At 35.7% G+C, this 18,760-nt stretch overlaps 1 protein-coding gene across 6 annotated transcripts in view; it reads left to right on the top strand.

Moving 5' to 3' along the window:
- Positions 1-18,515, top strand: part of LOC110735016 (probable polyribonucleotide nucleotidyltransferase 1, chloroplastic) — a 32,829-nt gene extending 14,314 nt beyond the window's left edge. Inside the window, exons 12-25 of one of the 6 annotated variants that reach the window (XM_021915133.1) lie at positions 333-446; positions 5,619-5,711; positions 10,063-10,241; positions 10,411-10,594; positions 10,689-10,736; positions 10,884-10,956; positions 11,347-11,420; positions 11,502-11,609; positions 11,700-11,794; positions 12,943-13,006; positions 14,489-14,542; positions 14,612-14,653; positions 17,404-17,850; positions 18,189-18,515. In XM_021915133.1, coding sequence (XP_021770825.1) covers positions 333-446; positions 5,619-5,711; positions 10,063-10,241; positions 10,411-10,594; positions 10,689-10,736; positions 10,884-10,956; positions 11,347-11,420; positions 11,502-11,609; positions 11,700-11,794; positions 12,943-13,006; positions 14,489-14,542; positions 14,612-14,653; positions 17,404-17,754 — 1,479 coding nt within the window. In that variant the 3' untranslated portion in view covers positions 17,755-17,850; positions 18,189-18,515. Of the gene's footprint in view, positions 1-332; positions 447-5,618; positions 5,712-10,062; positions 10,242-10,410; positions 10,595-10,688; positions 10,737-10,883; positions 10,957-11,346; positions 11,421-11,501; positions 11,610-11,699; positions 11,795-12,942; positions 13,007-14,488; positions 14,543-14,611; positions 14,654-17,403; positions 17,856-18,188 lie in introns of all 6 variants that reach the window. The other 5 variants (XM_021915139.1, XM_021915136.1, XM_021915138.1 and 2 more) reach the window with 5 other exon arrangements.
- The last annotated feature ends 245 nt before the right edge of the window (positions 18,516-18,760 follow it).

Raw genomic sequence — 18,760 nt, 5'->3', positions numbered from 1 at the left:
CAAATAGAAGTGGTATTGTATTTAGAAATTTAGCAAATAAAGGAGGTGCTGGGAGGGAGGGGTTTTAATTTCCTTTCCTGTTTTTCTTTCTTGATAACTTTCCTTAGTCTTGAAAACAACCCCATAATTTTGTGTACAGGGTTCTCCTATGTCTATATACTCCAATCTAGTTATTGATGCACACATATTCGACTCAAAATGAGATACACCAATTTTGCTTATATGGTTCATGTTTATTTTTTTCCTCTTCAAGTAGAGCAATGAACTGTGTTAATTTGTTTAGCCTGTCTGAATGAGATGGATGTCAATTGTTTAACACTCTTTATATACAGGGAGGACGAAGAAGTGATGGGAGAACTTCTGAAGAGATACGTCCTATCAATTCTAGATGTGGGTTGCTTCCTAGAGCTCATGGAAGTGCTCTTTTCACGAGAGGAGAGACACAGGTTTGCTTGATTGTTCAAATGCATCATTCGTTTTAATTGGGTGTTACATTTCACTAGTTTCCCTGTAATGTATGTACACTCTGAACACATTAGTATGGCAAATACAAATATGAGGTTTGTTAATTTGTATGAAAAACATCATTTCCGTTACATTGGATAAGACATCAACTTGCTTCTAAGTATGTTCATTTATTTTTTCTTTAGACTAACCATAAGTTTCAAGTAGAAACCTTCATACTTAGAGATATGTCAGCAACAATTACATCTCAATATGGATTTTGGCCCTTAGCATTGATCGAGCATGTTAATATGCTGACAGATATTACATCCTTAACTAGAGAAGTTCGAAGGGGGCTATACAGATGCTTTTTTATGAGGCTTGTTAAAAAAGCATTTTTCAAGCAGAAACTAATGTTATGTATTGTAATCTCAGATTGCTATAGTTAACAGCAACATAAATAGTTTTCTGTTGAAATGCATGTGAAGAAATTCTAAATTCAATGAAAAAGCTACTCCCTCCGTCGCTAAATGTTTGTCACTTTTGCCATTTTGGGTGCCCGTACACGTTCGTCACATTTCATATTTTCATAATTATTAAGATACATAAAAAGACTTTTATACACTTTTTTTTTCCTTATTAAGTTCTCTTCCTATTTTACCCTAACATTTGCCATAAAAATTGGGAAAAATTGCACGGAATAATCCCACCTTTGGGGCGTCCGCCAAAAATTATCCCACTTTTGGGAGATTTTTAAATAATCCGACTTTTATACCCAATCCGCTCAAAATGGTCCCAACCGGACACGTGGCGGCTTGTAATTGGTCAAAAAAATAAAATAAAAATAAAATTTTAAAAAAAATTAAAATAAAAAAATTAAAATTTAGAAACCACCCACCACCGTCCTTGCTGCCTAAGTCTGATCCCATGCCCCGCGGCTTTGGCTACCCAACCTCTAACCACGGCACCGGCGACAACGCCGTAGAAAGCGCCAGACCCCCCTCCCCTAAACCACCAACCTCCTCCCTCACGAGAACCCAAGCAGTGTGCGAGCTATAAAACCATCCCCACCCTCGAAAACCCCTTTCCGTCCCGATCCCAACCCCTTGCCCGTCCCCCGTCCCTTTTCCGGCCACGCCGACCTTCACTGTCCCCCATTCCGATCACGTCGTCCTCCCCCGACCTCGATTCAGGCCCCGCCGACCTCCCCAACTTGTATCCTGGGGTTTGGTTTGGTGGGTTTTCGATTTTTCGAAGGGGGTTTTGGAGTTGGGTTGGCTTGGCTGGGGTGGGATCCCGATCGGCGCGGTCATTTTCTGGGTGGCGGTTGTTTCGGGTCTGGGTTTGGGTGGTAGTGGGGATGGTGGTGGCTGAAGTGGTGTGGCTTAGGTGGTGGTGGTTTTTTTTTTTATTTGATTTTACTTAATTTTTTTGATTAATTTTTTTTAAAATTTTGGATAAATCAAATTGTGACACGTGTAAATCAAACTTAATAAAAAAAAAACTACCTCTTCAACCGGTTACTGGTCATTCGGGACCATTATGAGCGGATTGATTATAAAGGTCGGATTATTTAAAAATAACCCAAAAGTGGGATTATTTTGGGCGGACGCCACAAAGGGGGGATTATTCCGGGCAACTTTTTCAAATATGCCAACTTTTGACTAATTTTAATATTTTACCCTCTTGAATCTCTCAATTTCTCTTTCCCATGTACTTTAATTACTTTTTTTTAATTGGGAATTTCTCTTTCCCATGCAGTTTTATTACTTTATTGGTTGGGAATTTCACTTTCCCATATACTTTCATTATTTCACATTCTCCACCTTAATTCCCGTGAATTTTCATCAAAAGTGACAAACATTTGGGGACAGAGGGAGTATTGGCTATTCATTTCAGGTTCTTAGTTATTTTTGATAGTTAATGTGCTTTCAAATTCTATCGCTGCATGTTGATAAATTTTGACATCCCATTAAATACTTGAATGTGTGTTCTTTACTACAGCTAGCCATCAAAGACAAGTGTAATGGAAAGGTTTTGTGCATGTTGTGGTTTTTACTCACTTGATAGATTTTGATAGTTTCATGTGGACCATATACATTGATGCAATCCTAACCCCTACTTTAGTGAAGTATTTAGAAATCCCCAAATCTTTGGAAAACAGTTATCTATAATATTTTCTTGAAGTATAGCTTTAATAACTGATATTTTAATGCACAAAGTCACCCTTGGTTTTCACTTTGAATCTTGAATAAGTCTTGAACTAATACACACTGATCATGCTTAGGGAGGCAATAGGTGTAATTGCAAGGATTGTAAGGTACTCTTGAATGAGTGTTTTACTTGGTCCCTTTGTTATAGATGTGATATTTTAGGGTTAATGAAAGAGAGAGTTGTCATAAGTTTATAGTAATAAAATGGTGGACCTTGAAAGATGACAAGGTGATGCCATTCCAATTCCACACCAAGGTGATGAGTATGCTGACAATTAGATTTTTGGGAGGAGGCTGTGTAAACCAGATGTGGGAAACAGTTGTACATCATATGAGTGGCACTACATGAGTAATTTTGGCAGTACCAAAAGGTAGCACAAAGTTACAGTAGAGCTTTACTATGTAAGTAATATGCTGAAATTCAAGATCAAAAAGAAAGCCAAAGTCATTGCTTACAAAGACTTAGGGGCCGTTTGATGGAGATGAGTATGGGAAAGGAGTTAAGAATGGGATAGGTAACGAAAGAGATTTAAAACCCCTTAATATACATGTGTGTTTGGTTAGACAAAAGATGGAATCAAACCCTACTCCAACCACCAACTCTCACTCCTGCATCTTCTTCCATCATCTCCAGGATATGCACCACTGCCATAATAAAAAACCGCCATAACTACACCACCATTGCTCGCACGCTGGAAATGTCGCTATCCTTCACCACCATCTGGCACAATCATTGATTTTATGGTTATATTCGACCATGAAAATTACAAAATTAATGTTTTTGTTATTATATTCAGTTGTCAAAAATCCTAATAGATGTGAACGATTTCTCTCTCTCTCTTGGTGGTTGTGGTTAATGTTTGATGGGTTTAGGTTTTGCTTGCCGGATGTATTTGGGGGTTTTATCAAGAAAGAAGAGGAAAAAATGGAGTTGGTTGGTGGGTAGTGGTGGAGAGGGCAGGTGGTGAATCGACGGGGTTTTGGGTGGTTGGTGGAGATGAGAGGGATGTGATGGGATATATGGCGGTGCTGGTGGTAGAGCTGTAGAGGTCAAGCAATGGGGTAGTGTGGGTGGTTATTGAAGTTGATCGTGGTGTAGAGGAGTTTGGGGGTTTATGTTGAAACTGTTAGGGGGAGGGGAAAGTATATGCTTTTGATTTGGGCTAAGGAATAGCATTATGGCAAAGAAGCCGTATGGAGCCTTTTTCAAACAGTTGGATACAAAAGGAGTGAGCAATGTATTTAAGTTAGCCAGAATTAGGGGGTGTAAGGCACGAGAATTAGATCAGGTCTTGTGTATTAATGCAGAGGAAAGAGTGCTTGTTAAGGAAGTAAAGTTCTTGAGAATATGGCAAATGTTCTAGAATTTCCTTTCAGTGAGATCAGTATGATGAACATTAGTCTTCGGGAACTCAGTATAACAAAGCTTAGCGCTCTGCTGTCATAGTATGAAGGAAAAATTGAAAAAGGATTTTTAGTAAGTTGACTAGCAGAAGGGAAATAATAAGACATTATAAGTTTCAGATAGAGTTATATATCTGTGGATGTCTCTTAAAAAAGGAAGGCTTTCTTTGGTCAACTAGGTGCCTTACTGATATTCGACAGACTGTTAAGATGCCAATTGTTGGAGGCTTTGCATCCTTTTTTATTATAACAAAGGAGATATCCAAAGCTGTAACAAAAAGGTACCTAATTGCTTATCCATATTTAGAAAATGGGAGACAGTGTCATTTGAGTATGAACACTATGAAAATGAGTATCTTTGTTTGAAGTACTAATTTGATTTAACCCTAGAGTGGTGCACAGTGGAAGCTACTTTTCTTTTTAGATGTTTAATGGAGTGGGTGGACTTGATTTCGAAGGAGATGAAGTGGTTTTAGGGGAGGTTAGGGTTTTTTATTGGGGGGCTTTTGGGGGTAGGTGGGTTGTTATGGAGGTGGTTGAGTGGTTTAGAGGGAGTTAGGGTGGGTTTTTGGCAGTGGGTGATTGATTTTGGAGGTGTTTGGGTAGTTTTGAGGTAGTTGGGTGGATTTTGGAGAGGTTTGGTGGGGCGGCATTGGTGGGTCAGGTGGTGGTGTACTGGTGTAGTTAAAATGGGTGAATTTAGTGGTCACGAGCATAGCATGTGGGTGGCCAACACCGTTAAAAGAAATTCAATGCCGGTTGCATAAGGTGATAATTCGCGAAAAAAAAAAAAAAAAAGAATAATGTGCCGGCTTACAATTTTATTTATTTATTTTTTTAAAAAGGTGTTTTTTGACAAAATTTTCTAATTGTTATCACAGTTAACTATGCTACTACAAATATCAATATTATTGTTATAACATTTATGTGTTACTAATGCCAACTTCAAGTTACTACTATCATTTCTATATTGTTTTGCATACAACTATTACTATGACAAAAGGAAATTGACCTCCCTCAAATTATATCTAGTATTTTAATGCCTTAGTAAATATTTGTGAGTTTCTTGGGAAAAGTCCACCTCTAGGTTCAACTAATAGGCTTTAGTGTTGTGCAATTCTGATCTGCAGGACTTTTTAGGATTGTTACTGTTGTCTTTCCTAGCAACTAAGCATTTTTGTTTCAGTGTGAAAGTTTGATTTCCTTGACATAAGACATTAGATCTTTGTAATCTGCTACTGCAGCTGCATGATCTTTCTTACTTTGCACTTTGTTTAGTAGGTTTTGTGTCTTCTTTAGATGTACTTCGTATAATTTTATAAAGCTCTCACTTATCAGAATACTTCTTTCACATTCATCGCTTCTGTAGTCTAGAACATATACCAATCATTTCATTGTCTGAAACGATAATCTGAATTTTAAAGGTGGCATATTGGCTCTGCTGCTTATCTTTCATCATGTATTACCACATGTATTCAGTAGAATTTGTTACTTAAATCCCTGTCCTTATTATCAGAATTTTGTAATTATACCTCAACAAAATGATCTGTTGTGCAGGCTCTGGCAGTTGTGACCCTTGGTGACAAACAAATGGCACAAAGAATAGACAGTCTAGAGGGTGATGATGAATCAAAGAGATTTTACCTTCAGGTAAATATTATATATTCCTTATAACTCCTGGTAGTTTTATTAGAACTTTTTAGATGCATGAGCTAGTATTTCAGGGGAAGTTGTGGGGATTGTGGAACAAGGCAGTTTTTAATGCTGCTGTCTGTAGTGCATAGGTGTCTAAATAACAGTATTAAGCTCGAACAAATTTAGTGTTATTGAACACTGTATTAGGAGAGAGAAATTTTTAGTCATTGGAAGGCATGTTGAAAATGAAGCAATAAAATGAACAGCATTGAAGCTGAAGTCTATTATAGTCTGGATGCTAACTCTTCTTGGCACTAACTCAGTAAATCTCCATTCTAATTCATCTAGTAGGTTTCTCCATTCTATTATGGGAAAGATGCTTGTTTGTTCTTATGGTCTGGATTGGTGTAGTATTTATGGATTTATGTCCTATGCTCTTCACCTTAAAAAAATAAGTTAAGATAAGTTACGATAACTTCAAATAGTTCTGATAAGTTTCAATAAGTTATAATAAGTTTATTCAGGTTTTATAAGTTCCAATAAGTTTAATAAGGTCTAATAAGTCCAAATAAGTTCAATAAGGTCTAATAAGTTGAAATAAGTTTCATCAGGTCTAATAAGTTTCAATAAGTTCAATCGTAATATATTAAATTAATTTTTTTTAAGAAATAAATGTTATATATCATATTAATGTACCATCGTAGTATTTTAGTATGACATTTTAAAATAATTCTTATATAGAAAATATATATTTTACCCTATTCATCATTGCTAAAAATTAAACAGATTCAATTAATTTTAATTTATTAATTTAATAGATTAAAATAGATTAGTTAGCTATATTTCAGTAGATAAAGAAATGTGTCAAGCAGAGAGACTTGTTCTTCTCATACACACTACTCTACCTTACCGCCAACTTAGTATTAGGAAAGCAATCCTAATTTTAGCTTATATAAGTAAATTCTTGTATAATACCAATAGATATATATATATATATATATGGATTTTTTAACATAAACAGACAAACCTTTGGCCGGTTCTCCTATATTGGACAAACCTAAAAATCTGCCCATATTGGACAGAAGTTTGCATTTTTTCTCCCAAAATGGACCAAGCAGGTCACCCTACCTGTTATACCAGGTAAAAGTCCACTTGTCATTAAATTATTGGTTAAGTTTTTTTTTTTTTTTAATTTTTAAATTTTGATAATTTTTACAAACAAAAAAAAAAACCAAAACCACCCCACTGCCGGCCACCCCCCACAACAAAGAACAACCACAACATCACCACCAAACGGCAGCAACACCTCCAAGCACAGCACCACCACCGCCTCTCCATAACCACCATAACAGCCACCACTTGATCCCCACCTAACCTGCCCCTCCTCCTCGTCAAAGTCGAAGTCGCTGCCCCTCCTCGTGAGAGTCCCCGCCCCCCTTGTCGAAATTGAAACTAAAACCCTAGAAATTGAAAAGCGAGAAGGGGAATGTAGATTAAGTTTGAAAACTCAAATCTAATGCAAAATTGGTAAATATGGGAGGTGAATTTAGGGGGATTATGACCGGTTTTATAAGTGAGTTTGTGGTGGTTCGGGGTGGGTGGTGGTTATGGCGGGGTTTTTGGTAGGTCTAAGGTGGGTTTTTGGATCTTGGTGGTAGTGGGGTGGGTTGGTATGGTGGTTTCGGTGGCTGGTATGGTGGTTTCGGTGTCTGATAAGGTGATTTCGGTGGTTCGTACGGTGGTTGGTGGTTGTGTCTATTGCTTGAGGTTGTTGTTGGTGGCGAACATGGGTGGTGATGGTGGTGCAGTGGTCGATAATGATGGCAGCCGTCAGACGGAGGGAGGAGGGGTGGCTGGCAATGGGGTTAGGGAAGGAGGGGTTGGCAGTGGATTGGGGTTTGAGTTTTTTTTTTTTTTTAATTTTTTTTTTTTTTTATTTTAGAAGTCAACATAGGTAATGTTGACTTGAATAACCGGTTGCCTGTAAACTCAGTCCATTATGGGCGAAAAATGGCAAACTTCTGTCCAATATGGGCAGATTTATAGGTTTGTCCATTTTGGGAGAACCGGCCAAAGGGTAGTCTATTTACGTTAAAAAATCCTATATATATTTACCATACAAACAAAATACATATAATTTTCTAATAAGAGATTAGTAGTTATTAATAGCAATATTCAAAATATTTTGTAAGTCTTCCTTAATAAATGTAGAAAACTCCTATAACAAATTTTCTTTCCATATAACAATGACAGATTTACATGCATCATATCATTTGATTTTCTAATTCGTCATCGGAGTATCTTTCTTCATCATCCATATCATTGTCTTCAAACATCACGTTTCTTGTACATACATCACGCCATATTTCATTGGCAATTTTCGCACGTACAATTGTCATTGCATCTGTTCGCTTTTGTCAATCAAATTCAAAACAGCGCTTAGTTCCATGTTTTCAACAACTTGCGATATTAGAATCCCTAAATCATGTAAACGAATAAAATTATGTGATGTGCATGTTGCCACTATGATAGCAAATTAGTATACATCATCCATCTTTTGCATCATGTTTAGAACCTTCCATCTATTTTTCCACACACCAAAAATTCTTATAACAATACCACGTATGAGGAGTGTCAATAATTAAAATGTTCTAACTTTGTGTTTGTTGGTTGATTAGGAGTATGAACTCTCAAACCTTTACCTTGATATGGACTCAACTACTCTATAGTATTTGGATATCCGGAGTCAACCAAATAATATTTTCCTGTTCATACAACGGAGAAACTCAAGCTATGTTCTAATAATCAACTTTGAATACAAAATGAACATAACTAATATTCGATACCTGGAGGTGGGTGGTGGAATCCCATTTTAGATTTACCTAAACAATGCATTAAAACTATCGTGTCATGTGCACTTCCTCCGATTCCAACACAAACATATGTGAAAATCATATCAAAAGAGCAAGAAGTTAAAACATTCCATGTTTTGAATCCACTACTCCCTCTATATGCTTGTCCAGCTTTGTTTCCCACAACTGCCTTTATATGGATGCCATCTAAAGAACCAACACAGTCCTATGTGCACAATAAAATTTTCAACTTACAACATTATTCAACATACTATGGAAGAGATTATAACCTTGAAAAAAGGCCAATACTTAGCATTGTCGGAAATTTTTGGTGGAATTTCATTTAGACTTGGATATGGTCGAACGATATCTTTTGACAATGTGACCAATGCTTGCTATACCCTTTTATTATACTTACAAATAGTTGATATTTAGTGTTGATGTTGATCAGCTGCATCATGATATATTGTGCTTTTGCTAGGATGTATAAACATATGTCAGCCTCTCTGCACCAAGCACAAACCTCCCATATGAGATTAGTTGTTTTTCCATGAGCGTTCACAAGATTGATGATTATGTGCTTATCAACCCTTAATTGTTCTTTGCACAATTGTGGGTGACCATTCAATAACCTATGTACCAATGAGAATCAGGTTCACCTCAAACATGCAATGGTATTCGATCCATGCTTGTAAACAACCTTCTTAGCTCATGCATGGCTATTTACTTCATGCAACTTTCGACCAACGATTCGTCCATTCTACAAGCCAAATATTGAAAAAAATAGGGACAAGAAACCTAATAATGTCAACATTTGTCAAGAAGTTAAGTTTTCAAAGTAGTGTCTAACATCCATAGTCATGACAACCTTGAAAAAAAAAATTATTGAACATAAGCAGTCTCTAACATCCATTGAAAGAAGCCTTAAACATAAGTAGCCTTTAACAATCAAACATCGTTGCCATCATCAAATTGAACACTAATCAGTAATAGTGATAGTAATAGTAATAGTAATAGTTATCAGGTATAATAACTCCATAGTAATAGCTGTAATAGTAATCACTAATCAGTAATAGTGATAGTAATAGTAATGGTAATAGTAATCAGGTTTAATAACTCCATAGTAATAGCAATAGTAATACTATAATAATAAGTCCCAATAAGTTGAATAAAGTTTAATAAGTTTCAATAATTTGAGTAAGGTTTAATGAGTTCTAATAAGTTCAATCAGGTTTAATAAGTTTCAATAAGTTCAGATAAGTTCGGGTCCAATAAGGTGAAGAGAACATACCTAAATCTAGTTGTACACTGGTAAAAGCAACCATTAGAAATTTCCAAGCAATATTATGGCGTGGAAATGTTATGTGCATTGTTAATTATTACCACTTATTTGTAACATGTATTGCAGCTAGTCAAAATTTCAACTGTCATTTGTCTTCACTTCCTTTGGAGTTTAATATAGAGATGCAGTACTGGAATGTCACTGATCTTGTGCTGTATGGTATTCTTTGTAGTACTCTTTTCCCCCATCATGTGTTGGAGAAGCTGGACGAGTAGGAGCTCCTAGCAGGAGAGAAATTGGTCATGGAACACTTGCAGAGAGAGCTCTCGAACCTATCCTACCCTCAGATGGTGAATTTCCATATACAATACGTGTTGAGAGTAATATCACTGAGAGCAATGGTTCTTCAAGGTAAATATTCTTTTCAAGGTTATGGTTGTATGTTATAGTAAAGAGTGCTTTCATGAGCATATAAATAATAATTCAATCAGTATTCCTTTATATGTCCCAGCGGTTTGGTTTCTGTTCAACTAGATACCTGTATTGAGTGTATTTTTAAATTTTATGTTGCTTTTTGAAGCATGGCGTCTGTTTGTGGCGGATCTTTGGCACTACAAGATGCTGGGGTTCCAGTAAAGTGTCCAATCGCAGGGATTGCTATGGGCATGGTTTTAGATACAAAAGAATTTGGAGGTGATGGAACTCCCCTCATTTTATCAGACATAACAGGATCTGAAGATGCCTCTGGAGATATGGACTTCAAGGTGAAGTCAGAAAGTAATCCTTTTTTACAAGAATTTGTAACACTATGATGCATGCATCATGTGTGCTATTTTGGAACTAATTTCGTTACTGTAGGTTGCAGGAAATGATGATTGCATTACAGCATTCCAAATGGACATCAAGGTTAACATTTATTCATTCCGTCTATACAGCGAAAAAATATTCATTCTATCTATGCAGAGAAAATAATTGTCATGTTGCGATTGAAAGTTTGTCAGATACTGTGCCAAACATTTCCTAAGGATGAACCTTTTCTTCTGCTAATTTCAGGTTGGAGGCATAACATTACCTGTTATGAAACAGGCACTTCTGCAGGCTAGAGATGGGCGGAAGGTTATTCTAGGTATACGTTTGTTTAGAATGCTGAGATGTAATGTTGTATATGAGACTTCTGTTGCTGTGCTTTGTATTCTTCATTTATTGGGAAATTATCTACAAACCTGTAAACCAATGAGCTGAAGTGTTGGTAAAAAAAAAAAAAAGTGAAATTAATCTTAAAGAAGATGAGATCAAATCTAAGCCGCATTGCAAAGCATCAAATGCTATTATTATTTTTCATGTCAAATTAGATATACTGTAAAATGTTCTTAATATTTCAACGGGATGCAGAGCAATTTGACCATTTTTAGATGCTATCATTGTTTATTAGAACTCCAGTACATTTTGTGTTACCTTTTTTTGTTATATAATGCTTCTTTGCTATGATTGTGATCTAGTTTGTCTTTTTCTTCAGCTGAGATGTCAAAATGCTTGCCACCTCCATCAAAACAGCTGTCTAGATATGCTCCACTAATCCATGTCATGAAAGTAAGCAGTCCCTTACATTCTTCATTGGTTTTGTCAGTTATGTTACATAATTGTCATAATCTTGTTTTTGATATAATATAGGTGAGGCCAGAGAAGGTTAATCTTATCATTGGTAGTGGAGGAAAAACAGTGAGGAACATTATTGAAGAAACTGGAGTTGAAACAATTGACACACAAGATGATGGAACAGTAAGCGCATGTTTATATTTCCATTTATGTCTGTCTGTCTGCCCACAAAGGCTGAATCCAATTAATTACTGCCTTAACTGATGGTTTCAGGTAAAAATTACTGCAAAGGACTTGGAGAGCCTTGAGAAATCTAAGGTCATGATCGGTAATTTGACAATGGTTCCCACCATTGGGGATATTTACAGGTTTGCTGTATTCAGAGGAAAACTTGTTAATATTGGTTGATTATAATGTCAATTTTGACCGATGGAAATCAATGTATTGGTCTTTGTTACATCCTTAAACACAGCAAAGAATTCTTATTCAATGTACTGCATGATCCAATCATAGTCATAAAAGAGTTAGGGGATATTACGTTTGGAATTTTCAGTAGAAAAGGGAATTTATTATATATGGCTGACACGTTTTGTCCTTTTTGAAGTAATTTAGTAGCAAATTCTACCATGTGACTGAAATTTTTACTCCATTTATTACTTCAAACATCCCATATAGTTTTTATACTTTCCCTTCTTATATGTCCAGTTTAGTTTTTAAAATTCTAAGCTGGGAAAGGTGCCATTATAAATTTAATACATCTCTTTTTCAAACTATAAATTTTATTATATAATGTGATAAATGGTGCCATTATAAATTTAATTAAGTTTTACACTCTCTCACATTCAATTAAATTATTGCCTAAAGACTGTGCATCATGATAAAGTATCAAAAGTGCTATGAGTACTTAGCACAAGTTAAGGTCACTTTTATACTTTGTAGAAAGTCATTTCTGTCTCAATATTTTGTCGTTTGGCAGAAGAGTTCTCTATTTTTATTCAATGGGATTAAGGTAGTTTTTTTTTTCTTCACCTGAATTTCACTTATTTTATTTTATTTAACCTTATTAGTCTTGGACTTAACCTTGAACTTAACCATGAATGTATATGAATTTATTAGATCTGAGATAAGTGAAAAAAAAAGGTGAGGAGAATAGTGTCTATCTAAGTTATTAGGAAAGTGGCCAATTGTTTTGTGACAGCATAAGATAATAGTGAAACAGATATTGATGGAGGGGGAACTTCTGCTGTTTGCACTTGGTGGAGAAAAAAAATTAATTAGGCTTTAGCTCTCAAAATAGTGGCTTTTGGTTTATCCGCTCATATAGTTTATAAGGAAGTTGTTATAGGTAATCATATACCATGAAATTCGCCCTGTCATTATCTCTTACAATATTAAAAGATTTATATTAAACATGGCTAGAGTGTTTTTAAAAAATTATTGTTATTATTATAATTTATTTTGACAGTATCTAGACTCTAGAAGACAACTGACTACTGGCTGTTATCCTCCTTGCCAGGAATCGGGAAATCAAATCAATTGCTCCTTATGGTGTTTTTGTTGAGATCGCTCCAGGACGTGAGGTGATTTGCTTTGGTGCATTATGTTTCGATCATTTGGTTTGTTACTTTTGTCTGGTGTCTGCTGTTAATGTTCCCGCTTGTGCAAAATTCATCATATTTACAAGGAAAATTCAAGCAGACCTTTTAAATATCAGCTTTTTCGAGAAACAACCTTTTAAAAGTTTTCTAGCAACTTCAAACCTTAAACCAATTTATTTATTTTTTTGCGAAAACAACCTTACCTTCTTTCCGATGTTGACCAACGAATTACATGCACTGACTTGCATGTGCCGGTCACATAATTCTAATTTCCTATCTACACCCCTTTCTCTCCCATGCTTCCATTTCTCTCTCTTCAATGGAACTTTGAAGGTCCAAAATCCAAATTCACTTAATTTCTCCATTAACCTTGCATTTTATATGTTCCCATCTTAATTCAACCCAATTCAGTAAAGGCAATGCACTTTTCATCTCCAACTTCTCTAATTTTTGCAATTGATACTTGTATCGAAATTTAGGGTTTTTGTCCCCAATTTTTTAATGAATTAAAAGAAAGGAAAGCAATGAGTTGATAGGAAGCAACTTCCATTTTCCCGTGAATACCTTGGCTTTAATCCCAGCATCTTCGTATATCTTGACTTGAAACATGATTGTCCTTTTTTCCACAAAATGGGATACCAAGTCCCTCCCCCCCTTTTTTAATCTTTTTAATCCTCCTGTATATTAATGGTTGCAATTTGCTATATATGTTTGCTAATTGAAAAAATTTACCCCACTGAGAATTAGTGGGGAATCAAAGAGTATAAGATGAAGAGCTTGATAATTTGGGAAGGGGGTTTAAAAAAATTATTTTTGGTAACTTTGAGAGGAGATTGAGAATTAGATTGAAGTTTATACTTGAATTGAAGAATTTCCAATATGTAATGAGCAATTAAAATATAAGTACTTAAATTATTAAAGATTTGGTGTGCTGGCAAAATGGAGAAATGGGTGAAGAAGATGAAATACAGGAAGATAGGGTGGAAAATAGTGGTTATAAAGGTCATGTGTTAAGCACGTGTGGGCCAACGCAGAAAAGTGGTCGGTCAATTCTGGAAAGCAAGGTAAGGTTTGGTTTAAGGTCTGAAGCTGAAGGTTATTTCTCCCAAAAAGTGGTATCGAAAAGGTTTGCTTTGACAAATTTTCCTATTTTCAAAGTCATTTTGACCTTTTTATTTGCATCAAATGAACCTTTCTTTTTCCCCTACTCGTATTAATTATCTTTGTTGACATTTCTCAAATATTAAAAAAAAAAAAAAAAAAAAAAAAAAAAAATTATATGTTGACATAATTGGCTGATTATCAATACTATTTTTATCATGGTAATACTTTGACAAGTTGATTAATCTTATTGCATAACCTGCGTGAACAAGTCCCCAATATAGAACAGGGAGAGTATTTTCTGAGTCAGCAACATAGTCTAAAATTTTGACATTAATGCTGATGAGCTTACTTTCTCTTCAGGGGCTTTGCCACATAAGTGAATTGAGTCCCAGTTATCTCGCTAAAGCTGAAGATGTAAGTGCTGAGTGAATTTTATAATGAAGTTGTGTTTTCAAGGTCTTACATGCTAGTGGTCATTTGCAGGCATTTAAAGTTGGAGATCGGGTTGATGTCAAACTTATTGAGGTTTGCCCTCCCTTACAACCTTCCAAATCTCAGATCTCTCATCAATGTTGTTAGATACTCTTACTGTCTTACTGATAGTTTTGCGTACTGACTGTTCTTTTTTGCTAATAAGCGGAAAAAGATTAAATAAGCAGTTGACACTGAAGTATGAGCATGAATAAAATGTGTTTCAAATGTTGGTTTTAATTGTTATTATTATTTTTTATTTTTTTTTTGGCTGGTGCTGAAGTAACCTGCTTTGTGTCTGGCACTCTGACTAGCTGAACCCAGCAACATTGAAAGTTAAAGATTAATAGTTTAGAGTAATACCACATGCATAGATATTGTCCTTTAAAACTGAGTATATGTAATGTGTAGTACATGTTTTGCAAGGGGGGAAAAAAAAGAACGGGGATTTCTCAACGGTAACCCTAAATTTTGAAGTTATTTTTTATAACTAAACTAAATTTTTGTTATTCTTGAGAATGTGGCAATAATGACCATTTTTTTATTATAAATAATTGTAAAAATGACTTTTCAAACTGGTGAAGGTTCTTTTAATCTCAGCAATTTCATGAAATGCCACTGAGCACTTAAAAAATTCATGAAATGCCATCGTGTTTTTCAGAATTCACCAAATGCCACTGACAAACAGTAAAATGTCATGCCATGCCATTAATGAGGTATTTCCGTTAGTTGACCGTCAGTGTCCGTTGGTAGACCGTTAGTTGATAAAATCAGAAAACCCAGCCCCAGCCTCCACCCCCCACCTCTTCCCTGACTACCTAGCCCCACCACCCACCGGAAATCCAAACCCAGCCACCACCAATCCCCCCTTACCCCACCAGAAAATCCACCCAAATCCACCTGCCGGCCAGCTACCCCCTCCTCCTGCCCGTCGCGTCCCCCCTCCTTCCCCTTTAACCACAACCCCCATCCTCGTAAACCCCCTCTCTCTCCTCGAAACAACCACTAAAACCCCAAAATCGCAGCCACCAGTCAAAGTCCGGCAGCACAGCGTAGAGGAGAACGGAAGTCCGGCAGCCTCCCAGCCTCCCACTAGAAAACCCCACTCAATACCCCATTCCCCTCCCCTTTTCGATTTCCGGCCACCCCACCCAAAACACCCTTCCCCTCCCCTTTTTGTTTTCGGCCACCCACCCACTCACACAACCCGAAACTCCATTCCCCTCCCCTTTGCAATTTGTGTGTAATTTCTTCTTCTCATTGTAATGTAAGTATTTCCATGTATAATCCTTGCTTCATTGTCGAATTCATACACATTTTTGAAAAATTCGAAAAACCCCTTTGAAAAATCGATTTGGGGCTTTCTCGTATGATGCTTGTTTGATGAAATTGTTTGCCCCATGTTGTTGCATTCTTGATTGTGAGCATTTTGATAGTAATTTTGTAGAAAATGGTGAAGAAATGAGCATGTTGGGTTATTGCCTTCGAGCTTGAACGTGGGTTTTAATGGTGGTGGAAAGATTAATGGTGGTGGAAAGATGACAGAGAGGGAATGAGAAAGATGGTGGTTTTCTTTTTTTTTTTTTTATTATTTTTTTTTTTTTTTTTTTGGGTTTTGTTTTTTTTTAAATATTATTTTTTAAAAAAAAGAACCAATCAGAAGGTGACACGTGGCAAGTGCTGGGTCAACTAACGGTCAACCAACGGACACTGACGGTCAACTAACGGAGATACCTCATTAATGGCATGACATGACATTTTACTGTTTGTCAGTGGCATTTGGTGAATTCTGGAAAATACGATGGCATTTTATGAATTTTTTAAGTGCTCAGTGACATTTCATGAAATTGCCGTTTTAATCTCAAATGACATAAGATCCCTTTGAAAAACTGCTTTGCTTTTGTCTCACATCAATATCCTAGTTCATTTCAGTTTTTTTTTTTTTTTTTTTTTTTTTTTTGAATTTTTATTTTTTAGTAACTATGTCGTTTTAGGCACTGAAAACCTTGATTAGTTGAAAATAACCCATTTAATAATTATTTATATAGGAAAATGGTTATTAATGCCTCATTTTCAGGTAGAACCAAAACTGTAGGGTTATCGTTGACATTCAGATTTAAGTATGGCTACCAAAGGGAAAAGCCCAAAATATAGGGATACCATTGTTAATTTCCCTAATATATATTTAGCTATTTGGGAAATTAACCATTTAGAAATTGCTACTTCTACTAGGAATATTTATAAGGAAAACAAAACAGATGTAATTAATGTCGTCAATTATTAAACCTGTCGGAAACATGAACCAGAGACAAGCGAATAACTTGTCTGTAAAATGACTAACCTTAGAACACCAGTGAATGGAATGATATCCCTAATTTTTACTTTATGTATTAAATATTAAATGCTCGGCTATCTTCAATGTATACACTGCGTTAATCTTCTGTTCTCACTTGTATTTTGTGTACTTTATCCTTCCATTGAAATGTATACGTACCTGTTTCTTATGAGAGCTTAAAAATTACTACCCAAGAGAAATTTCCATCAAAATAATTATTGGATGTGGAAAGAATGATTTTATTGTCCGAGTGCTTTTAATGATCATAATAAGTCTCAAAATTGTGTAAATAGCTAGCTGATGGTTCCATAACAAATGGCAGAACTATGAATCGGTCTGCCATACTGAGGCAATCCCCAACACATATATGATAGGATACACGGCTAGATTGCTTAAAAAAAATGTCTTCAGGTGACAAATTCAGGTAAAGCTACAATTGACTGAATGGAAATTTCTCTACATTGTGTAGGTGAATGAGAAGGGGCAGCTTCGCCTTAGTCGCCGCGCTTTAATTCCTGATACGGATCCATTGGTACCAAGCACAAAGGTACGACCTACTACTGTGCCCAAAGAAAGTTCTGGCTCTCAAGATTCTGCTGCCAAGAGTGCTCCTAAAAATGTTGAACTGACAAAAGTCAAAGTAAATGCTTCAAAGCCCACGTCAAAGGAAAAAACACAGGATGTTTACCCTCCTGGGAAGGTTGTTAAAGATGTTCCATACATCAACAAAGATAGGCTTAAGAAGGGCAACAAAGCTACGAGCAGTGCTCCTAATGATAGTGATAGCACTGTGGTAAATAATGAGGCTAAAATTGGATAGTTGAATAATACGGCAGTCTACTGTCTACATTCATCTTCAAACAATCCTTTGCTCATAACACAAATCACAACTGAAGCATCTTTGTGCTAATCAGAGGTAAGGTATGGGATTGTTTTCTTCATTGACTTATTGATATTTATTTATAGTATGCTGGGCCAAGAGGGTTGTTAACTAAGGTTTACGTGAATACGTAAGGGGTTACGTTGCTACTTTACACAAATTTAATCAATGAACTTATATGAGTCTTTCATATCAAAATGAGAAAAAATCATGTTTTATATGATCATGGAAGCATATCTATTTTATCTGAAGTATATTTATATAACATTGTCCAGTGCTGCAAAATGCTTGCAAAGCTACTAATTCAAGAAAACATTACTCAGAGAGTTCTATCTCCATAATCTGTGAAATACTGTTTGTTATTTTTTTTGCAGCAGGAATCATTTACGAAGTATATTATTTTCTTCCCATAAATTTTTGGCAGTACCTCTTTGCAATGGACTCTGCAGCTTAAACAAGCTGGATTTCTTACCTCCAAAGCCACAACTTATGGATGGGACGAGGAACTCGGTTGTGGCAAAAAGAACAGTGGGTGCAACTTACTGCATCAGCAAGACTGAGATCTGAGGTTGAACCCAAAATCTTGCACCTGCATGCCAGCTTTGAAGTTGGTAATTGACTAAAATGATTGTCTAATAGATTTTCTTTTTCTCTGTAGCCCTTACCATATCAATTTTCCGCAATTTTAATTTCACTTCAGCCATTTGCAATTTTTTTTTTTCTTTATTATAATTATTATTATTATTTTTTTTTTTTTTTTGTTATTTATTTATTTATTTATGTTTTATAATTTTCAGCCATTTGCAAAAGTGGCTTGAACATTTATTGATCTATTTATGGAATACTGTATATAAGTTCAAATCTAATATAAGAATAAGTCTTGTGTACCACGGGTGTATATTAATTTTAACGTAAAACGGTCAATTTGAGCGTAATTTTGACTATA

The sequence above is a fragment of the Chenopodium quinoa genome, unplaced genomic scaffold (genome assembly GCF_001683475.1).
Source record: "Chenopodium quinoa cultivar QQ74 unplaced genomic scaffold, ASM168347v1, whole genome shotgun sequence".
NCBI lineage: Eukaryota > Viridiplantae > Streptophyta > Magnoliopsida > Caryophyllales > Amaranthaceae > Chenopodium > Chenopodium quinoa.
The sequence above is the reverse complement of the archived record's forward strand: the minus strand, read 5'-3'. Positions and strand labels throughout refer to the sequence as shown.